The 24,877-nt window shown below is 41.4% G+C and overlaps 1 protein-coding gene across 1 annotated transcript in view; it reads left to right on the top strand.

Moving 5' to 3' along the window:
* ndufs4 (NADH:ubiquinone oxidoreductase subunit S4) overlaps positions 1 to 24,561 on the top strand; it is a 132,503-nt gene extending 107,942 nt beyond the window's left edge. The window contains exons 3-5 of the mRNA XM_085972502.1: positions 9,380 to 9,552; positions 16,463 to 16,536; positions 24,358 to 24,561. Of these exons, the coding sequence (XP_085828628.1) occupies positions 9,380 to 9,552; positions 16,463 to 16,536; positions 24,358 to 24,461 (351 nt within the window). The 3' untranslated portion in view covers positions 24,462 to 24,561. The remainder of the gene's footprint in view (positions 1 to 9,379; positions 9,553 to 16,462; positions 16,537 to 24,357) is intronic.
* The last annotated feature ends 316 nt before the right edge of the window (positions 24,562 to 24,877 follow it).

Here is a 24,877-nt window from a genome sequence, read left to right as displayed (position 1 = left end):
ATCTTTTGGTCACCCTTCCTAATATCTCCTTATTTGGTTCAACATCCATTTTTTTTTCTTTACATCTCTGTGAAGCCCTTACAGGTGTTTTTCTACATTAAGGGAACTATAAAGGCAAGTTGTTGATGGCAACATCATAATAGGATTACTCAACTGACTGCCAGTAATGTGTCATCCTCAAAATCTATATTTTTATATCTAGCCATGCCTGGAGAGAGGATTAATTTTTAAAAGGCATATATAACAACTATTCCAAATATTTTAAAAAAATCAAAATTCATCAATAATGCAACATATTGATATATTTGATTTTCACCACTCCACCAAGTACCTGACCTAAATCACTGCAATACATGGGTAGAGATTTACAGCTTTTTCCTTTTTACTGTATTTTCTTGGTTGAGAGTAGCTTACTAGCTGTCTCGTAGCAATGGGGGAGAGGTAAAATTGAATGGGGCATATTCACCAGAACTGCTTTATCCACTTTGTGATTAGCTAAGAAAATTAGTGCTGGTGGTGGCCTGGAAGCTGGCCATCTATCCCACCTACTCGGACGCAGGGGTGTGTGGCCAAATGGGCTCCAGAAAAGGGCGAATGTCGAGGAAGACTAAGATCCACATCCTCGTATATCCTTTTTTTTTAATTGTTTGTATAGGCTAAGGTAAAAATACAGTGGTGACAAGCTCATGTGATCTATCAAATGGTATCAACAGTTCATTGGGGTATAGTTGCGATTCTGGCACAGTAAACTTGTGTGTGTTTTTTGTGTTTGCTGTGGTGGATGAAATTATTGGTCTGACGAACACAACCTTTTTACATAGACTTGTTTCCATTTTATACAAGTGCCCTGGCATTCTATTAAGGAATCTATATACCATGAAAGTAGCCCTGCAAATTGCTGAATAACACCCACTGGATATGACAACATGTGGGACTGTTTGTAACATGCTATAGCAATGGTATGTGTCTGAATTGGTGTGATTTGGGAACTAGCAATGTGCCGCAGCAATGTTTTTGTTTAACCATGTTAACTGAAACATGAACTTGGTTGCTTGAGAAGAATAGACCAGACAGAAAAGAAAAACACTTAAGCTGTATGAACCTCATTAGTTTAATCATTATGGTCTTCTTTCTTAGAAGGCTGCCAGGAAGGGGTGCAGAGATTGTTGTGAAAAGTTTTTAGGTAGGGAGGGTTCTGGTTTTAGGTAGGGAGGTACCTAAAACTCAAAATAAAGTTTATTTGAAAACTCTTTTTCCAAAGAGCTTCAAATTCATAAGAGATTAAATTTAATCTAGTTCCAGAGAACAAAACCGGTTTGAGAATGACTTGATAAATAAAATAAATATTTGCATGTGGCAATATCCATGTAATAAATGTAGGTAGCGGAGTTTATTTAAGGTTCCCGGTTTTGGATTTAACCAGCAAAACTTTGCTAAAACCCTAGTAACAGTGATGTTGTTTATGTTGAAAACACTAATAAAACACCAGAAATTATTTCCATTCATCACATATGTGCATTCTCCACTTCTATTTTCTGTACAAAGCACATCCGTTTCTGCTCTGTTTCCCAGTTTGTGTACAATGCACCTGTATGCTCTGCATTTCTTGATCCATGCAATCCCACATTTAGAATATTTGGATAAACAAATTAAATAGCACAAAAGTAAAAACATGAATTTTTGCTTTTAGTAACAAAAATTTTAGTGACAAAAATTGAAACATCGAAGAAACACTCAATTTTGTGAAACAAAAAAAGTGCTGAAAATAAATGCTAAGAACCAGGAAGCCTAAGTATATTCAAATCTAGGAGAGATTTAGGACCCTGCTTTCTCATTTTGAAAGTCCGATGGCCATAGGTTTGGAGGAGAATGGTTTTGGAATGTAGATGCAGCAGAAATTAGAATGCCAGTAAACCCACTTTCCATGAACAATGTTTCCATGAACAAATGCTCCAAAAAAAATTCTAATATAGGAGAACTCTGTTGCAGAGATAAATTGCAACAAGGTAATAAACTAAGTCAAAAGCCTTAATCTGGGAGGTAAAGGACCACAGTTTGTTAGTGCCCCTAATCTCAATTGTGCTGTCATGGGAGGTGTCGAGCAGAGGTCACATACTTTGCCACAGGGGAAGAATCTTTGAGCCATTCGTTTGCTCACATACCTTCCAGCGAATGGCAACAGTGGAGATGGTCTGGGAGTAGGTCTGCATCCTATTCCCTCCATTGGATAGAATCCAGACTGCAAGCAGACAGGATAGGAAATAGAGGGAGAAAGGAAACACAAACACAACCAAATACTGTAATGTGGCTGGGAGTATTTTAATAGCAGGATTAAGCAAATCATGAAGTCCACGGACTACAACCAATTTTGCAGTCCAACACTCCAAACATTTTTATGAAGCCTCACATCAATCTATTCAAGTGGCCAGGTTTTCCTCTTTTTTTCCCCTCTATTTCCCCTACCAAGCCACAAATGGGTGAGGGTGGATAACTCATTTGTACAAGACTTCTGGTGGTGCATTTACAGGGGATAGCGTTTCCTGACAAGCATTCGATTACAAGATTCAGTGCCTTGATTATTATTTACTTCAGATAATTTCTAGACTGGCTAGGAAGCACATCTGTGAAACAGATGGGTGCAGGGGACTTTAACTTCCCAGGAGACTCGGTGACATGTCTACAGACTAAAGCTGTGAACAGTTTGACGGGTTCTGCAGCAAACCCTCTTCTTTTGTACAGGATATTTCAACACCCCAGTGGTGAAGTTCATCAATAATCATCAGTGGTCGGGGGGGAGACTAAGAAACCATCTTCTGCAATAAGCCACTTTTTTGCCAGCTGATGGTAATTGGTAACTGTGTTGTTTTACCTTATCATAAAACTAACTCTATCGAGATTCATTTAACTTTGCAAAAAGGCTACATGCCTCTAACTCCCATTCCCACAATCCACTCCACAAGAAATACTTTAGAAAGTCAGAAAATACACCTCTCTATGATGTCCTGCACTTCCAGCTAGAAATTTAGACCATAACCCTCCCAGAGGAAAGGTCTGGTGTTCCCGATCGAAGGACTCTCCTAAGTGGTTTGAAAAGCCAACTCAAAACATTGTTACTTCTTGGAATTTTGTCATACAAATTACTGTATCTTCTTTCTCTTTCCCCTTTTATGACTCAATTATCCAGTGACATTAAACTTGATGTCAACAAGCATACTCCTATAATGGTTGTAAACTCCATACAGTTAAACATTCAGTTCTTTGGCTTAGTAATTACATCAGATCTACAATTAAACAAACAAGTGACAAACATAGCTGGAACAGCAGGCAGAAGAATGGGAAACCTCAGAAAAGCTTAATCCTACTCTCAACAGCTTTGAAGTCTAGTGTTGGTAGGCTGCAGAGAATCCCACTTCTTGTTCGTGGACTTGGTAAAATTCAAACAGTGGCCTTGATGAGGAAATCAGCTCTGTCATCGAGACGATGTGGCCAAACTTGCACCTTTCATAAGATTCTCTCAGATCTCCGTATATGTTTGTCAGGAACACGAGCTTACTGCAGCTCCACGTCACCATTCTGTATTTATCAAAGAAAAGTCTCCAAAGAATACCAGTAATAAACCTTAAAATATTGTGCCCTTTTGCCTGGAACAGGACTGAATTTTAAACCGGGTTAATTATTACTGGGTGAAACATGGTTGTTTGGACTTGCACTGGACTATGAAAAATCTGTGACCTACCTATCAATAGTCCAGTGCAATTTCTCCAAGGCTTGAGCTGCTTCTAGCAAACCCCAAGGATCAGTTTTGCGAGAGTTGCCTTATTTTATTCATTAACACTGCCACATTTGCTAAATGGGCAGTTTCTATGTGCAATAGAAAATACACTTTCCACACCCAAGTTCAGAAAGCATATGGAACAGCTGCTCCATAGAAGTTGCATGTTTTCAAATTGGGATATGTGTACCCCAGGATACATGAGTGGGGGAAGGGGAAGCACAGTGTCTCAGATTCTCTATTTTCTGTTGTTCTTGACCTACTTACACATTGTTTCCGTTGCTGTATATACTAATATATAAGTGTTTTCTGCAGTAATAGGGTTGACCCTCAGAAATATGTCAACCTTTGCAGGGGTCTCAAACAGAAAAGTTTGGCAATTACTGGTCTATTGTACAGCATCTTAAATTCTGCAATTTTGTGGTTTAATAGACATCACAACAAAATAGCACTCAATGATTTTGCTGTTAAAAATAAAAAAGTGACTTGCCTACTGAACCTGTTAACATTTTGTTCGATCTGGACAAACAAAATTAGATCTGACTGTGGATGTGCACAGTACCCCCTCAGAAGTAAATTATTTGTATCCTATGAAAAGGAAACATTGGGTCAGCTTGTTCACAGAACATAGAATGACTAAGTACCAGAACGTATCAGATACTGCTCACTTACTGGCAGGCAATAATTCCTCCTGGGGAAACTAAAGACTATTCAACAGAGCTGAAACTTTATTGGCTAATCTAAAAATTATTGCTTTAAAAGATGTACTGCAGCTGTATGGCATAATATTAATATTCACCATACATTGAAGTCTCTAGCTACAAATGGAACATGCAATTTAGCAGAAATGTTTACAGGCCTTTGCTGTGGCTCTGAATTATATAGATCTTTCCAATCTGTTAACTTTGAGATACTCTTAGCATATGAAACAAAATTAATTGACCAAAGGTGCAGTTTTCTTCACTGAGTGATGTTCTCTACATGCTGAACAACTTTAATGCTGATGTGCACTCTGGATCAGGGAAAGGATTTAATAGGACATTGCCTCTTGACACAGGAATAAAGCATTATGAATTTGTCCTTTCCTTGGCAACAAAAAATCTAGACAAGGAGGAGGATTTGTTAGCAATAAGCAAGAACATATTACATTATACAAAATCATCTATTAAACCTTGCAAAGTGACTAAGGTTGGGAACTAAATATTACAGGATACTAAACTTTTAGAAGAGATGGGTGGGGTAGCTCTGATAAAGGATGGGATAAAGACAGTAGAGAGAAAGGATCTTCGCTCAGAAAATCAAGAAGTAAAATCCATTTGGTTGGAGCTAAGAAACAGCAAGGATCAGAATGTAGGGCAGAGTATAAATCAGAAATTAGAGGCGCATGTAACAAGGGTAATACAGTAATCATGGAGGACTTTAATCCACATATAGACTGGACAAACCAAATTTGCAGTAATAGTGTGGAGGACGAGTTCATGGAATGTATACAAGATAGATTTCTAGATCAGTATGTTGAGGAACCAACTAGGGAACAGGTTATTTTAGATCTAGTATTGTGCAATGAGAAAGGGTTAATTAATAACCTTGTAGTAAAGGGGCCTTTAGGGAAACGTGACCATAATATGATAGAATTTTATATCGAGTTTGAAAGTAAAGTCCGAAACTAGCGTCTTAAATCTAAACAAAGCAAACTACGTAGGTATGAGGAGCGAGTTGGCTAAATTAGATAGGGAAACTACAAGCAATGGCTAGCATTTAAAGAATTAATACATAATTTATAACAAATATACATTCCTTTAAGGCACAAAAACCCCACAGGAAAAGTGGTCCAACTGTGGCCAAGAAGAGAAGTTAAAGATAGTATTAGACCAAAGGAAAAGACTTATAATGTTTCCAAAATGAGTAGTAAGCCTGAGATTGGGAGGATTTTAGAATTCAGCAAAGGAGGACCAAAAAATTGATATGGAAAGAGAAAAAAGAATATGAGAGTAATTAGCAAGAGACATAAAAACAGATTGAAAGCGTTTCTATAGGTATGTAAATATTAGTGAACATAAACATGGGCCCATTAGAGGCAGAGACAGGAGAAATTATAATGGGCAGTAAGGAAATGACAGAGACATTAAACAAATACTCTGGGCTGGATTTTCATTCAGAAGTCGGGAAGGAGGCGGGACTACAACTTTCGGGTTTTAGTCCCGCCTCCATCGACGTCCGGCCAATCCACGCGATTTTCCCTTGATTGACCACGTTGAGCCCGCCCAGGTGACGTCACAGACTGAAATTTCATCTGTCAAGACGTGCTGACAGATGAAATATCAGCGTTTCACAGCTGTTTGAAGCTGTCAAACACTGACAGTCTGACTTCTAGCCTGAGTCCTTCTACGCAGACTCAGTTAGAACTCTCGCCGGCACTGAAAGCTGCAAGCTGTCACTTTTGACAGCTCGCGGCCATTCTGTTTTCAGTGCCGGCTGAATGATGGACTCCCGAAGCCTACAGGAAGAAAGGCTGTAAAGGTAAGTACAGGTAATTTAAACTCCTTTACACACTTTAGACACACCAAACACACTTACCTTTGCACTCATGCACCCATCACTCACCTGAACACTGACATCTCGACCCCTCCAAGTCCGACGGCCCGCCTGCTCTAACCTGGCGTGGTTTGGAGCCGTCGGGAATCCCACACGACGCCCTTCAAAATAGGGATTAGGCTAAAAACTACCTGTTAACAGGCAGTTAATTGGCACTAATCCCTTCCCGCCTCAGGTCGGCGGGTCCCAGTGCGGGGCGGGTACCCACCTCCTTTGAAACTTACGTGGAGGTGGGTTTTGGGCGGGATGGTGTCGGGACCCCCGAATTCGGGATTTTAGCCCCCCGCACGCCTAAAAGCTCACCGCACGGCACACTGAAAATCTAGGCCTCTGTATTTGTCTTCATAGTAGAGGACACAAAAAAAACATTCCGGAAATAATGGGGAACCAAGGGTCTAGAGAGAATGAGGAACTTACAGAAATCAGTATAAGTAAAGACATAGTACTGGATAAATTAATGGGACTAAGTGGCGACAAATCCCCTGGATCTGATGACCTTAATCCTACGGTTTTAAAAGAGGTAGCTGCAGAGATAGTGGATGCATTGTTATTAATCTTCCAGAATTCCCAAGATTCTAGAACAGTCCCCAAGGATTGAAAGGTAGCAAACATAACCCTGCTATTTAAGAAAGGAGGAAGAGAAAAAACAGGAAACTGTAGGCTAGTTAACCTGACATCAGTAGTAGGCAAAATGCTAGAATCTATTATTAGGGACGTGGTAACGGCACTTAGAAAATCGTATGGCAGAGTCAACGTGATTTTATGAAAGGGAAACAGTGTTTGACAAATCAGTTAGTTTTTTGAAGATGTAACTAGTAGGATGGATAGAGGGGAACCAGTGGATGTAGTGTATTTGGATTTTCAAAAAGCATTCGATAAGGTGCCACACAAGAGGTTATTACACAAAATTAGGACCCATGGGATTGGGGGTAATATATTAGAATGGATTGAGAATTGGTTAATGGAAAGAAAATAGAGAGTAGGAATAAACAGGACTTTTTCGGGTTGGCAGGCTGTAACTAGTTGGGTACCGCAAAGATCAGTGCTTGGGCCTCAGCTATTTACAATCTATATTAATGACTTAGATGAAGGAACTGAGTGTAATGTATCCAAGTTTGCTGACGATACAAAGTTAGGTGGGAAAGTAAGCTGTGAGGAGGACACAAAGAGACTGCAGATAGATATAGTTGTCTGAGTTGGCAAGAACATGGCACATGGAATACAATGTGGGGAAGTGTGAAGTTATCCACTTTGGTAGGAAAAACAAAAAAAGCAGAATATTTTTTGAATGGTGAGAGACTGGGAAATGTTTGCACTCAGAGGGACCTGGGTGTCCTTGTACATGAATCACAGAAAGTTAACATACAGGTACAGCAAGCAATTAAGAAAGCAAATGGTATGTTAGCTTTTGTTACAAAGGGATTAGAGTATAAGAGTAAAGAAGTCTTACTACAATTATACAGGGCATTGGTGAGGCTACACCTGGAGCACTGTGTACAGTTCTGGTCTCCTTACCTAAGGAAAGACATACTTGCCTTAGAGGGAGTGCAATGAAGGTTCACTAGATTGGTTCCTGGGATGAGGGGATTGCCCTATGAGGAGAGATTGGGTAGACTAGACCTTTTTTCCCTAGAGTTTAGAAGAATGAGAGGTGATCTAACTGAAACATATAAAATTCTTAAGGAGCTTGACAGGGTTAATGCTGGGAAAATGCTTCCCCTGGCTGCGGAATTTAGAACACGGAGTCACAGTCACAATAAGGGGTCGGCCATTTAGGACTGAGATGAGGAGAAATTTCTTCACTCAAGGGGTTGTGAATCTTTGGAATTCTCTACCCCAGGGGGCTGTGGATGCTCAGTCATTGAGCATATTCAAGACAGAGGTCGATAAATTTTGGGGAATTAAGGGATATGGGGATAGTGCGGGATAGTGGAGTTGAGTTAGAAGATCGGCCATGATTTTGTTGAATGGCGGAGCAGGCTAGAAAGGTCAAATGGCCGACTCCTGCTCCCATTTCTTATGTCCTTATGTAAATGGTTGAAAGGTACTGCGCCAACTTTGCTATTCAGTTACTATATAATAACTGATTAAATACTATATCATACACCTTGCCAGACTAATTTCAGTATAACTGGACTAATGCATTGTGTAGTACAACAGTCTTTGGGATACTGTACCACTTCTAGTTGTTTTACCAGACCCAACTTTATACTGCTGCAGTCTCACCACCTGTCTAGATTGATATAGGTGGTGATTTGATGCATACATTTTAAGATTGAGCAGTTTTGGGTTACAAATTTGATGCTGCATTCAAGTCAGTATAAGTGTAGCAACAGCACAGGAGAGAGTAACAATTTGTCTTGAAGTATGAGGCAGTTTTGTGCTGTTGGAACTGCTGTCTTCAGCTGCTTAATTTGAAAGTGTCCAAGTTCATATCTTTCTTGTACAGCTGGCAGACTAAAAAAAACTGATCTCCTTAGTCAGGGCTATACTAGACTTGGATTGGTGAAATGAAATGATACCTGACAAGGAATTTATATAATTGTAGACAAAGATAACTAAGACTTTTTTAATAGTCTCAAGTAAGAGTTCATTAAATGCTTTGCCAAAGTCACGGGCTGGTTTCATTGTTAGAACATGAAACATTACAAAGGATGTACAAGCATAGAAATCCAAAATGTCACAGAATAGAAAACAAACCTAATTTTAAGTAATACGATGTTGTCTGTGACTGGTGATATTGTGGCCCTTGCTCTGTTTGGAGGAACACACAGCTGCTGCTCATTAGATGTGTAGTAAACCTCCAAACAATGCCACAAATACCATAACTATGAATCGCATACTCGCCTAGCAAGCTAGTTAAAAATTCATTGCATGGTATTTAGGTTGTACAATGATTTGCAAACCACATTTGTAATTGAGTTATCCGCCTTCCATTTTCAGGAAAAGGGCCATACTTTTAATTCCATGTAAGCATTTGGAATTTATATGTCTTCTGTTTCTGACACCTAGGATATCAGTCCAGTAACCGGGATTCCAGAAGTCCAAATAAAAACACGTAAAGTGAGGATTTTTGTTCCAGCACGGAATACGATGCAGGCTGGTGTGAACAACACAAAGATTTGGAAAATGGAGTTTGACACTAGGGAACGCTGGGAAAACCCCTTAATGGGTTGGGCATCCACGTGAGTTTTATTTCTAATAAATATTACTTACATATTGTTTAATTACGAAGTGCAAATAAACTCAGGTTAAATTACTTCTCAGAAGTCAGTTTTCCTGAATAAAATGCTGCATGCCCTTTTTGTAAACTGTATAAACATTGGTCTTATGTGCAGAACTTGATGTAAGTAACACTTTGGGCTGGATTTTGTCAATGGGAAGCTTTTGGAGGCGGGACTACTGCTTGCCGGCTTTCAATCCCGCCTCCATCAGCTTCTGGCCAACCAGCGGGATTTTACCCTGATTGACCTGTTCAGCCCACCCCGCGGGCTCAGCAGGCCAATTAGGGGGAAGTCAGTGACAGAGCACGTCAACGTATGACGTGCCATCTGTCAAGATTTTTTGAAAGAAGAAATGTCAGTGTTTGACAGCTCTGTGAAGCTGTCAAACACTGACATTCTGTGTAGTTTGATGAGTCCTTGTGTTCAGGACTCCTCAAACCTTTCAACTTTGCAGAAATCACCTGGCTGTTGGTTCGGAGGATCCAACAGCCAGTCTGTGAAATCTACAATGGAGATGTCGGGACTCCGGTTCCACAGCGGCTGAAGGCTGTAGGCAGAAACAAAGGTAAGTGAACATTTTCTAACACTTTACACTCACCTTACATACTTACCACTCCACATTTGCACCCATCACTCATCTCTACATCTTACTTTCAGACCCCTCCAACCCCCGCAGACCTCCTACTCATCTCCTACACCCTGGCGGGGTTCCCCGAGGTCAGGAAGCCTGCACTTCGGATGGCAAAATGGGGCTAATTCTATTTTCTGCCTGTTAACAGGCAGTTAATAGGATTTAATCCCTTTCCCACCTCGAGGAGACGGGACCCGGGCAGGACAGCTTCCCGCCTCCTGGCCAGAGGGCAGGGAGGCGGGTTGGGGGTGGGCTTGCCACCCGCCCCCAAATTCTGCAACTTTCCCAGCAGTCCTGCCTCCATACCCACCTCCTCGGGGCTGACAAAATCCAGCCCAATATCTCTGCGTGTAGAAAACAAATCTGCCCTATAAATCAATGTCCTTTACCCAACTAAATTTCACTTGCCTACATAGCCTGGCAATTTACATTTAGTTAACAATTAACTTTCAGACCTTCACACGTTCAGATCTCACATTCACATAAGTACTTGGCTATTACCTGTGGGGAAAATTGGAACAGGCCAGTTGTCTACAAAGAAAAGGTTGGGCACAACACAATCAAAGGCATAACTCTGATCAGCAATGACAAGTTGCATTTATATATTGCCTTTTAAAGTAATAAAATGTCCCACTGTGCTTCACCGGAGAGAGCGTGCACCAAACCATAGTAGAAGAATTAGGAAAGTTTAACCAAATGCATGGCCAAAAAGATGGGTTTTGAGCAGGTTTTCAAAGGTGGCTTCGGGAGAGTACAGGATCGAAACAGCTGAAAGGTCTGCCACCAAGTAATGAACAATAGGCGAGGGGATGTAAAGGAGGCTGGAGTCAGAGAGCCCCCCAAAAGGTATTGATAGAAAAAAAAAGGCTGGAGGAGGTTGCAGAGGCAGAATGGGGAGGCCATGGTGGGAGAAGGGGAGAATTTGTAAACAAGAACTAAGATTTGTATTTGATGCATTGGGTGGCAACGAGCCAATGCAGATCAAGATAAAGTGATGGACAAATGGGATTTAGTGCAACACAGTATGCAAGCAGCAGAGCTTTAGACAAATTAAGGTTTGTGTATGGAGGAATTCCGAAGGCTGGTGAAGGCATTGAAAAAATAATTTCTTGAGTTAATAGAGGTATAAAGGTTTCGGAGTGGTGGAAGGTGAGGAAAGAGTATAGATAGGTAATGTTATAGAAATAAGTAGTCTTATTGCTAAATTGCATATGGGATTTGAAACTCACTTCATCCAAGTTGCATACCATCTGGTTCAGCCTGAGCAAGCAGCCACGGAGGGAGATGTTGGGGGAAAGCTATGGAGTTTTTGATGGGAGGTGATATGCAATTGAAAGTTTTTAGCTTAGTCACAACTTGTCAGATAGTCAATTTAGCAAAACCAAGTTGGTGAAGAATGGTGATGGACAGAGGAGGCTGGTTGTCACACACTATCCCGACTTGGAAATATATCGCCAATCCTTCATCATCGCTGGGTCAAAATCCTGGAACCTCCTCCCGAACAGCACTGTGGGAGTACCTTCACCACACGGACTGCAGCGGTTCAAGAAGGCAGCTCACCTTCTCCTCGAGGGCAATTAGGGATGGGCAATAAATGCTGGCCTTGCCAGCAACGCGTACGTGCCAGGAACGAATAAAAATAAAACTATACCGCCACCTCTGGTGCTTCTGTTCTGCCAGTGGGACAGGATGGTGATGGAGGAGTCTGGGACTTTGGCTGAAAGATATGATTCTGTGAGTACGACTATGTCAGGCTGTTACTTGACTAGTTGCGACAGCTCTCCCAATTTTGGTACAGCTCCCCAAATGTTGGTGAGGAGGGCCAACTCGTTGTCGTGTCCGAATCCAATGCCTAGGTCGATGCTGGGTAGTCTGTCCAGTTTTATTAATGTAGAGTAGCAGTTTAGTACAAATGAGTGGCTTGCTAGGCCATTTCAGAGACCAGTTAAGAGCTGTGGGTCACATATAGAATGGGAAAGGACATTAGTAAACTAGATGGGTTTTTAACGACAATCCGGTAGTAACATAAGAAATAGGAGCAGGAGTAGGCCCCTCGCGCCTGCTCCGCCATTCAATAAGATCATGGTTGATCATCGACCTTAACTCCACTTTCCCGCCTGATCTTCATATCCCTTGACTCCCCTAGCATCCATAAATGTATCTATCTCGGCCTTGAATATATTCAAAGACTCAGCATCCACAGCTCTCTGGAGCAGAGAATTCCAAAGATTCACAATCCTCTGAGTGAAGAAATTCCTCCTCATCTTGGTCTTAAATGGCCTACCCCTTATCCTGAGACTATGCCCCCTAGTTCTAGGCACTCCAGCCAGGGGAAACAACCACTCAGCATCTACCCTGTCAATCCCTTTCAGAATCTTGTATGTTTCAATGAGATCACCTCTCATTCTTCTAAACTCCAGAGAGTATAGGCCCATTCTACACAATCTCTCATCATAGGACAACCCTCTCATCTCAGGGATCAATCTAGTGAACCTTTGTTGCACCGCCTCCAAGGCAAGTATATCCTTCCTTAGATAAGGAGACCAAAACTGTGCACAGTACACCAGGTGTGGTCTCACCAAGGCCATGTACAATTGCAGGAAGACCTCCTTACTCTTCTACTCCAACCCCCATGTAGTAAAAGCCAACATGCCATTTGCCTTCCTAATTGCTTGCTGTACTTGCATGCTAGCTTTCTGTGTTTCTTTCACAAGAACATCCAAATCTCTCTGAACACCAACATTTAAAAATTCCTCACCATTTAAAAAATATTGTCTTTCTATTCTTCCTACCAAAGTGAATAACCTCACATTTCCCTACATTATACTCTATCTGCCACCTTGCTGCCACTTAGTATAATTATATCCCTTTGCAGACTCTTTGGGGGCGATTTTGCCAGCCCTGGGAAGGCAGGTATGGAGGCGGGACGGCCGGGAAAATGGCAGAATTTGGGGGCGGGTGCCCAACCCGCCCCCATGCCATCTTCCTAGGAGGTGGGTAGCCGTCCCGCGCCGGGTCCCGTCTCCTTGGAGGCAGGAAGGGATTAAAGCCTATTAACTGCCTGTTAACAGGTAGTTAACAGGCAGAAAATAGGATTATCCCCTTTTTGCCCTCACAAGTGCAGGCTTCCCGAAGGCTCCAAAACACGCCAGCTCAGCAAGGTGAGTACTGGGTCTGTGAGGGTCGGGGGGGTGGGGGGGTGCAAAAGTGTAATGTGAAGGTAAGTGATGGGTGCAAGAGTGTAGAGGTGAGTATCTGAGGTAAGTGCAAAGTGTTTTTAAAAGTGTACTTCCCTTTGTTTCTCACTGCAGGCTTCAGTCAGTTTGTATGCAGAGTCTCGGACCTCCGTGTTGCAACTGAGAGATGGCCGTTGCATTCTCAGATGCAACAACCATCTCATTTCTGTAAAAGAAAGAAGGTTGATGAGGTCCTGTATGCAAGACCTCATCAAACTACAGAGAATGTCACTGTTTGACAACTTCACAGAGCTGTCAAACGGCGATAATTCATCTGTCAAAATTTTTGACAGATGAAACGTCATACATTGACGTTCTCTGCAACCGGCTTTCCCTTAATTGCCCTGCTAAGCCCGCTGGGCGGGCTTAACAAGGCCAATCAAGGGAAAATAGCGTGGGTTGGCCAGAAGTTTTTGGAGGCGGGACTGAAACCCGACAAGTGGGAGTCCCGCCTCCAAAAGCTCCCCATTGAGAAAATCACCCCCTTTGTGTTCTCCTCGCAGCTTACTGTCCCACCTAGCTTTGTATCGTCAGCAAACTTGGATACATTACACTCGGTCTCTTCATCTAGCTCATTAATATAGATTGTAAATAGCCAAGGCCCCAACACTGATCCTTGCGACACCCCACGACTTACAGCCTGCCAACCTGAAGAAAACCCATTTATCGCTACTCTATTCTCTGGCCATTAACCAATCCTCTATCCATGCTACTATATCACCCCCAACCCCATGAGCCCTTATCTTGTGTAATAATCTTTTATGTGGCACCTTATCGAATACCTTTTGGAAATCCAAATATACTACATCCACTGGTTCCCCTTTATGTACCCTTTTCGTTATATCCTCCAAAAACTCTTAATAAATTTGTCAAACACGATTTCCTTTTCATAAAACCATGTTGACTCTGCCTAATCATGTTATGGTTTTCTAAGTGCCCTGATATCACTTCCTTAACAATGGATTCCAACATTTTCCTGACGACTGATGTCAGGCTAACTGGCCTGTAGTTCCCTGTTTTCTCTCTCCCTCCTTTCTTGAATAGTGGTGATACATTTGCTACCTTCCAATCTGCTCAGACCCTTATAGAATCTAGGGAATTTTGGAAGATCAAAACCAATGCCGCCTCTATCTCTGCAGCCACCTCTTTTAGAACCCTAGGATGTAGGCCGTCAGGTTCCAGGGGATTTGTCGTCTTTTAGTCCCATTAGTTTCTCTAGTACTTTTTCTCTACTTATATTAATTACGTTAAGTTCCTCACCCTCATTAGACCCTTGGTTCCCCACCATTTTTGGTATGCTTTTTGTGTCTTCCACTGTGAAGACAGGTACAAAATATTTGTTTTAACGTTTCTGACACTTCCGTATTCCCCATAATAATTTCTCCTGTCTCCGCCTCTAAGGGGCCAACGTTTGCTTTTGCTACTCTCTTCCTTTTTACGTACCTGTAGAAGCTCTTACAATCTGTTTTTATATTTCTTGTTAGTTTTCTCTCATTCTATTTTTTCCCTTTTTATCAATTTTTTGGTCATCCTTTGCTGGTTTCTGAAACTCTTCCAATCCTCAGGCTTACTACTATTCTTTGCAACATTATAAGCTGCTTCTTTCAATCTAATGCTATCCTTAACTTCTTTAGTTAGCCATGGATGGATCACTTTTCCTGTGGCGTTTTTGTTTCTCAATTATTTTTGTTGAGAATTATGAAATATTTCTTTAAATGCTAGCCACTGCTTATCTACCGCCATACCTTTTAATCTATTGTTTTCAATTTACCTTAGCCAACTCGGCCCTCAAACTTAAATAATGCCAGTTACATAGGTATAAGAATCTAGTTTCGGACTTAGGCAAGTCACTCTCAAACTTAATATGAAATTCTTTCATATTATGATCACTCTGTCCCAGAGGACGCTGATCCCAGCCCGGTTTAAGTGGAGCATGTCCCGACGGAACAGCTCCCTCTTTCCCAGTACTGGTGCCAGTGTCCCATGAATTGAAACCCCTTCTTCCCACACCACTCTTTGAACCATGCATTTATCTCTCTGATGGTCATCATTACTGATGCTAGCTTTGTATTCCAGATTTATTTAATTAACTGAATTTAAATTCCCCAGGGTGGGATTTGAATTTGTGTCTCTGGATCATTAGTCCAGGCTTCTGGATTACTAGTCCAGTAACATAACCACTATGCTACCATTCCCAGAATGGTACCAGAAGATGACTAAAGTGCCATTGAACCATACTCCTGCAGAACAGGAGAAATTTGGCCAAAATAACACTTTTTAACGCCCGATATGTTTTAAGTTGGGAAGTGTTGCAAAAAAATGTTTTTGCAAAAATAATGATCAGTAATTTTTAAGAAACTGTATTTAGAAGTAAAATCAACATGGCTTACTGGGCATGATGTCCTGATGTGCCTCCACAGATTGGGCACTGCTCTGCACTAGTGATTATCCACCTAGCAAGTTCTTGATTTTAGCCAAGTTATTAATGAAGGTGATGAACAGAGATGAGGTTTCCCCATTCAGATAAAAGGAAGTCACTCTGAACTGCAGACATAATGTGTATTCCTGTCTGCTGGAACATAACTGACCATCTCAAAATTATAATTGTCCATTTACGATAATATGAAACTTTAAAAAAATTTGATCTCTGTATGCAGGTAAGACTGCATTTATGCCTAGTTGATTTGAGAAAGTGGTGGTGGGCTTTCTCCTTAAACTGCTGCAGTCCTTGTGGTGGGGATCCTATCACATAAGGAATTCAAGGATATTAACCCAGCGATGATGAAGGAAAAGCGACATATGTCCATGTCAGGATATTGTGTGACATGGAGCTGATCGTCCTATGACATTGCTGCTCTTGTCCTTCTCAGTGGTAGAGAAACTGGCTAGTTCTGTGTAACGGTTTATATTTTGTGCAGATTAAAGTGTTCCAATTAGAAGCAAAGGTAATATGATAGAAGTTAGATTGTTGTAAAAGGGTTATAATTTTTTTTGTTCATTTCAGAGCTGATCCACTGTCGAACACAGTTTTGCCATTTACCACCAAAGAGGACGCAATTGCCTTTGTGGAAAAGAATGGTATTTTGCTATTATATTTTTAAAAATCTGCACATTGGGTTTGAAATTGCTTCTTAATCATGATCATAAAGTTCTGTTGTAGCTTTACGTTGAACATTTGTATTACCATATAATTTCTGCTGAAATTGGTAACAATATGGATGAATCTTGAACATTTACCACTTAGCTATTTTATCTAATTTTGTGCATTAGTGTTTCATAATCTTAATATTTCAAAGGCTGAGAAAAAAACAACAGAAATTGTTTTCAAAACTATATATTAAATGAGTTGCTGCCTGTGTAAAAATAGGAGTGTAGCATGAGCTTGTTGAGCCGCCTTATGTGAACTTTGCTGATTGTAATTTCTACTCTTATCTGTAAAAACAACAACCTGGTTATAATTTGACTTTCATATTTCTGCAATTTACATAATTGTCTAAAATTCCAATCAGTATTTATTTTAATGTCGTTGCCATAGCAGGAATGATCATTTGTAGTTAATATAAAACAGGCACCTTTTGTGAACAGCATTTTAATTAAATTCTTATTTCAAACTCCTGGTTAGATGTAAAAGTGCTAGACTAAATATCCCACACCTTTCCAACCAAAAGACCATGCAGGTTGCTATATAAAGAAGAAAATGCAAAGAGTATGACGTGCTCAGTTGGTAGCACTCTCATCTCTGAGTCAGAAGGTTGTGGGTTCAAGTCCCACTCCAGAAACTTGAGCATAGAAACTCAGGATGACACTGCAGTGCAATACTGAGGGAGTACTGTACTGTTGGAGGTGCCGTCTTTCGGATGAGACGTTAAACCGAGGCCCCGTCTGCCCTCTCAGGTGGATGTAAAAGATCCCATGGCACTATTTCGAAGAAGCACAGAGGAGTTCTCCCGGTGTCTTGACTATTTATCCCAAAAAACAGATTATCTGGTCATTATCACATTGGTGTTTGTGGGAGCTTGCTATGTGCAAATTGGCTGCTGCGTTTCCTACATAACTACACTTCAAAAGCACTTCATTAGCTGTAAAGTGCTTTGGAATGTCCTGAGGTTGTGAAAGGCACTATCAACGGATCAGATCAAAGCTCTGTAGTCCTGCCACATCCAGTCGTGAATGGTGGTGGACCATTAAACAACTAACAGGAGGAGGAGGCTTCATGAATATCCCTATTCTCAATGATGGTGGAGCCCAGCATGTGAGTGCAAAAGACAAGGCTGAAGCGTTTGCAACCATCTTCAGCCTAAAGTGCCGAGTGGATGATCCGTATCGACCTACTCCTGAGGTCCCCACCATCACAGAAGCCAGTCTGCAGCCAATTCAATTCACTCCACATGATATCAAGAAACGGCTGAGCACACTGGATACAGCAAAGGCTATGGGCCCTAACATCATCCCGGCTATCGTGCTGAAGACTTGTGCTCCAGAACTACCTGCGCCTTTAGCCAAGCTGTTCCAGTACAGCTACAACACTGGCATCTATCTGATAATGTGGAAAACTGCCCAGGTATGTCCTGTCCACAAAAAGCAGGACAAATCCAATCCGGTCAATTACCGCCCCATCAGTCTACTCTCCAATCATCAACAAAGTGATGGAAAGTGTCATCGACAGTGCTATCAAGCCACACTTACTAACCAATAACCTGCTCACTGATGCCCAGTTTGGGTTCCGCCAAGACCACTCGGCTCCCGACCTCATTACAACCTTGGTCCAAACATGGACAAAGGAGCTGAATTCCAGAGGAGAAGCGAGAGTAACTTCCCTTGACATCAAGGCAGCATTTGACCGAGTGTGGCATCAAGGAGCCCTAGTAAAACTGAAGTTAATGGGAATCGGGGGGGGAACTCTCCACTGGCACAAAGGAAGATGGTTGTGGTGATTGAAGGTCAATCATCACAGCCCCAGGACATCACTGCAGGAGTTCCTCAGGGCAGTATCCTGGGCCCAACCATCTTCAGCTGCTTCATCAATGACCTTCTCTCCAGCATAAGGTCAGAAATGGGGATGTTCACTGATGACTGCACAGTGTTCAGTGCCATGCACAACTCCTCAGATAATGAAGCAGTTCGTGCCCACATGCAACAAGGCCTGGATGATGTTCAGGCTTGGGCTGGTAAGTGACAGGTAACATTCACACCACAGAAGTTCCAGGCAATGACTATCTCCAACATGCGAGAGTCTAACCACTGCCACATTCAATGGCATTACCATCACCGAAACCCCCACCATCAACATCCTGGGGGTCACCATTGACCAGAAACTTAACTGGACCGGCCACACACATACTGGGCACCAAGAGCAGGTCAGAGGCTAGGTATTCTGCGGTGAATGTCTCACCTCCTGACTCCCCAAAGCCTTTCCACTATCTACAAGGCACAAGTAAGGAGTGTGATGGAATACTCTCCACTTGCCTGGCTGAGTGAAGCTCCAACAACACTCGAGAAGCTCGACACCATCCAGGACAAAGCAGCCCATTTGATTGGCACCCCATCTACCACCTTAAACATTCACTCCTTCCACCACCAGCGTAGCGTGGCTGCAGTGTGTACCATCTACAAGATGCACTGCAGCAACTCGCCAAGGCTTCTTCGGCAGCACATCCCAAATCCACGACCTCTTCCACCTAGAAGGACAAGGGCAGCAGACACATGGGAACACCACCACCTTCAAGTTCCCCTCCAAGTCACACACCATCCTGACTTAGATGTATATCGCCGATCCTTCATAGTCGCTTGGTCAAAAATCCTGGAACTCCCTACCTAACAGCACTGTTGGGAGTACCTTCACCACATGGACTGCAGCAGTTCAAGAAAGGGGTTCACCACCACCTTCTCGAGGGCCGTTAGGGATGGGCAATAAATGCTGGCCTTGCCAGCGACGCCCACATCCCATAAAACGAATTTTAAATCATATATAAATGCAAGTCTTTTTAGTTGGTTTTGCTTCTGAATTCCTGCATTACAGGAAACTTTGTGATATCCGGCACCGATGGGACCGGCGTCTTGCCGATCTATCAAAACTGCCGGACATACAAAGTTAATGCTGAAGCATACGGAGGTTTTCATCTCCGTATCTGACAACAAACACTGTTGCTTAGCAACAGCTTCTAAAGAGTCGGCTGCAGCTGCAAGCGTCTCTAGCTGAAGCTGTTGCTATAGCTACAGACCTTGCAGTGCCTGACTGGGGGGAAAAAAAGAACGAGAACTAAAAAAACTTATAGAAAACGGCTCCTGATTTTTGCCATTAGATCGAGTATTCCGGACATATAACCTCCGGATAAACCAAAGTTTCCTGTATTAAAATGATTCTCAGAATTCTGTTGTGTTCTGAAGTGCTTTTTAGAATGTAAGAAATAGGATCAGGAGTAGGCCATTCGGCCTTTCAAGCCTGCTTCGCCATTCAATAAGATCATGGCTGATCATCTACCTCAACTCCACCTTCCCACACTCTCCCCATATCCCTTGATTCCCTTAATATCCAAAAATCTATCGATCTCTGTCTTGAATCTACTCAATGACTGAGCATCCTTAGCCCTTTGGGGTAGAGAGAATTCCAAAGATGCACAATCCTTGAAATTTCTCCTCATCTGAGTCCTAAATGACTGACCCCTTACTCTGAGACTGTGACCCCCAGTTCTAGATATCCTCCTAGCAACAATCCTGTCAAGCCCTGGAAGAATTTTATATGTTTCAATGAGATCACCTCTTATTCTTCTAAATTCTAAGGAGCATAGGCCTAGTCTCCTCAATCTCTCCTCATAGGACAATCGCCTTATTATAATGGATTGCGATAAATGTAGTTGCAGCTAATGTGTTATTGACTCCAAATCTGGTCATTTTTCAAATTTAACTTCCTTTCATCTGTAGAGTTCACCCAGCAGATTCAAGCCAAGTCCTGCTCTAGAAGTGCCAGGCAGTCCACTGGATATGGTGTAAAAATACACATGCAGAACTCCGCTCCACAGCCAGTTATTATTATAGTGTAAATGGGAATGTTGCCATCAATGTTCCCGCTAATCTACGCGGCCACGCAGCCGTCTGGATGTCCCGCACAGGCCGCTCACCAGCTTTTTAATGGAAGAAACCACGCATGCGCGAATATTTGAATGGACTGTGCAGCCAGTTAAAGCGACCGTGCACCCAAAAAAAATTAGAGGGAACATTTGGTTGCCGCTCTCCTTACATTAACACAATTCAAAGCTGTGTTTATAAAGTGATCACAGGGTCCAATAGACTGCTTGACACTTTAGAGCATGACTTTGTGCTGAGCTCATGTTGTGCCATATCTACTAGAGGTAGTTTTGAATTTCCTGCCTTCAATGTGCTCACGAGTCAGATCAGGACCTGAGTTATGCCATCACTGTTGCATTATTGTGCAAATTAAAACTGCATCAATAGCAAAAGTAGTGATTTAATCACACTATGCTGCTTTAATTAGGAAAAAATACATCTTTAGGAGTACAATTTCCACACCACCTCGCCAGCTGTATCGAAAAATCACAGGAATGTTTACCCACAATTTTCAAGAGGTAGAAAGAAAAATTGGCATATAGAGCTGTAGGTCAACATTGGGATTTTTTTTTTTTTTTTTTAATTGATTACAAATGTACAAAATAAGAATATTCATTTTAAGAAAGAAGGAATCTGAGTGGTTTTAGGATGCCATGTATAAATAAAGATGTTGGAAACCAATTAAAATTGAAGAGGGGCTATGAGAACTTTATGAATAATAATGAAAAAAAACAAGAGAATATGAACAAGTAAAAGATGTTAAGGAAAGCTAAGAGGGAGTATGAGGAGAAAAGTTCTTTACTGCTCCTTCTGATTTTTTTTTGAAGTATTTTACAAGTATATCAGTAAAAAGAGAATTGGCAGCTCAAGAGGATTGTCAGTTTGTAGATGATGATCAAAGAATGATGGGGTTTTTTTTAAGTACTTCACATCGGTCTGTACTAAAAAGGATATCAGGGAGGAGGTAATGAGTGGTTGAGAGTGAGAATAGTGATCTAAAGGATAAAACAAATTTAGATAAGTAGTTGGGGTAAAAGAAGACAAAATACCAGGGCCCAACGGGATATATAGACTGAGAATTCTAGTTTAATAATTTAGCACTTTCATTAAAATAAGACACTTGCATTTGCTCTCTTTTAACTGAATTATTTATACCTTTTGGTGATCTACACAACCCAATAAGCTCGTGCAAAATTGTATCGCTACGGAAGATTTGTAGTAATCAAGTTTACAAATAATTTAGAATCCAGGTTATCATTTGAGTTTTCCAAAAATAGTTGCCATCTAGGGTGCTATATTTTGGCTTCTATATATTGTAGTTCTTTAAATATACATTGCTGATGACTCTTGCATTATATGTTGTTTCATGTGCAAGAACAGGTGTAAGTCACTTATGCCAGAATTTAATCCATATTTTGTGCCAGAAATTGGTATTGCGCTTTAATTATGCCATTTTTAGGGTGTAGGACATTATAGATGGGTATCTTAGCTTTTTTTTTCATAAATCACCTTATCAACCTAACGGAATTCTAGATTTTATTATAAAGGACACGACTGCTGCCAACAACATAAAATAGTTGCGCATGTGCAGTTCCAGTGGTCTTTTGTTTGATCTCGCTGGATTTCCCACAGATTAGTGAGAGCGAAAGGTGAGGGGTGGAAATTTCAGGTATTGTGAGGTCTGTAATGTGACTTGAAGGTGATATTAGGGTATTGTAAGAACATAAGAAATAGGAGCAGGAGTAGGCCAACCGGCCCCTCGAGCCTGCTCCACCATTCAATAAGATCATGGCTGATCTGATCCTAACCTCAAATCTACTATCACTCTACATCCCTCCCGAACCCATGTGATCTCCTGGGAGAGGCGAAAAACCAGATAAAAAACCCAATGGCCAATTTGGGAGAAAAAAATCTGGGAAATTCCTCTCCGACCCATCTAGGCGATCGAAACTCGTCCAGGAGATCACTGTCCCTATATTTTCTACAGTACTTATCTTCTGTAAAAGGTGATCTCCACCCCAGCCAGGAACAGGAATAGAACCATCTCCTGAAATCTAACACAGAATTAGAACACAAGAAGTAGGAGCAGAACCAGGCTACACGGCCCCTGGGCCCGCTCCATTACCCACAGGGCCATGACCATTCCGAACATAGACTCATGTCCAATTTCCTGCCCGCTCCCCGTAACCCCTAATTCCCTTTACTTCTAAGAAACTGTCTATTTCTGTTTTAAATTTATTTAATGATGTAGCTTCCACAGCTTTCTGGGGCAGCAAATTCCACAGACCTATTACCCTCTGAGTGAAGAAGTTTCTCCTCATCTCAGTTTTGAAAGAGCAGCCCCTTATTCTAAGATTATGCCCCCTAGTTCTAGTTTCACCCATCATTGGGAACATCCTCACCACATCCACCCGATCAAACCCCTTCACAATCTTATATGTTTCTATAAGGTCGCCTCTCAGGGAGTGTTTATATCGTTAACTGGTCCTCTGTCTGTTGTGGTTTGAACAAGCAGCTGGTGAACAGAATGCAGGCGCAGGATGTTAGGATTTAATCGTCTGGGAAAAGGATCATTGAGAAAGAGAGCAGAGACAGTGTGGAGAGATAGAGAGAGGAGCGCTAGACAAAGAGAATGGGGAGGGCAGGCGGAGAAGGAACATGAGATTGAGAGTAGCAGCGGTGTGATTAATTCATCAGAATGAACTGCTAAAACTTCCAGTACAATTTAACAACTAAATGTGACTTGAAGGTGATATTATGATGTTGTCAGCTTGTGAGAGTTTTATTGTACTCTCGCCGAGTGCTTCTCGCTATCCGCTCCTGTGTCTGTTGTGGTGAATGTTACTTTTTCATATTTGGGACCTGACATTTATGCACAGAATGCTTCTGGGCAGCTTCCAGTTCATTGGCAGCAGTCACTCCGTATTATAAAAGCCAAGAGGTAATGATGAATTTATATAAAACCTTAAGATCTCAGTTAAAATAACGTGTGTAGTATTGGGTTCCACACATTAAGAAGGATATTGAGACTTTAGAGAGGGTACAATGTGGATTCACTAGGATGCTTCCTGGTATGAAGAAATATAAATATGAAAAAAGATTTGGAAAAGATAGGCCTATTTTTGTTAGAACAACGCAGATGAAAAGGCAATAGGATGGAAGTATGTAAAATTATAAAAAGATGGTGCAGGATAGATGGAAGCAGGCTGTTTCCAGTAGTTAAGGGGATCAAGAATTAGAGGCCATAGATGCAAGGTTAAATATAAGAGATTTAGAACAGAGGGAAGGAGAAACTTCTTTACACTGAGAATTGTGAGTCTGTGGAATTCACTTCGGGTTAGTGCTTAAGGCAGCAAAAATATCAACATTGAGTATTAGGTTGGATAGGTGGATGAAGGAAAAGGGAATGTAGGGATATGGGAACAGGGTGAGTCGATGTGTTTCGAGACTGTTTGCTTGCGTGGAGGGTAACCACGGACAGGGTATGGTTGGGCCAAATAGCTTGTTTCCATGTTTCAACTTCTATGTTTGTATTTCTAAGTATTACATGCGGCCGGTGGATACGGCAGTTTGTTGCTGCAGGCTTAGAATATTTAGTCAGTAATGCATAAATGCTCTCTGAAAAGTCAATCTGCATTCTACATACTACAGTAATCAAACCATGAATGCTGTAAATTTCTCTTTAAACTTTAATGTTTCACTTTATAGAAAAAGAAGAATTGTATATACAGTTGTGGTTTATAGCAATAAACATTGAATATAAAGTTTTGAAACTACTTTCATCGTGTATAAAATAAAGTGCTCATACATTAAAATGTTTCTACATCACCATAGGTTGGAGTTACGAAGTAGAGGAAACGAGGGTAAAGGTGCCCAAACCAAAGTCATATGGCGCAAACTACTCCTGGAACAGAAGGACCAGGGTGTCGACCAAATAAGTGGCACCATCACCGCTGTCCGTCGGACTAAGAATCAAATCAACTCTTGGATTTATGTTTGTTACTCTTAATCTCTGAATAAATGTGACCTTTAACCAATTATTTTTGCATATCCTTTTTTTTCATACAATTTATATTTTCCATCACTCTCAATTTTCTCTCCATCCTTTCTCCGTGGCTCCCAATAAGATATAGATTCCTATAATGGATGTGACCATGCTTTTTGGGTAAGTATTCAATGCCCCAACTAAGAATTATTCAAAATGAAAACTCCTCACATTGACCTGTAGCTGTCAGATTAAAAAGATAACTAACACGGGAGCATGGTCTATACACGCAAGAGGTACTCGCTAGTGTGGTCTGGACCATGGACCATCATAATTTGATGGCATTGTTCAATGATCCTCAAAGTTGAG

This window comes from Somniosus microcephalus, chromosome 2 (assembly GCF_052327205.1).
Source record: "Somniosus microcephalus isolate GS21.2 chromosome 2, FLI_Smic_1.0, whole genome shotgun sequence".
Lineage (NCBI taxonomy): Eukaryota > Metazoa > Chordata > Chondrichthyes > Squaliformes > Somniosidae > Somniosus > Somniosus microcephalus.
This window is presented reverse-complemented; position numbering and strand designations above follow the sequence as displayed.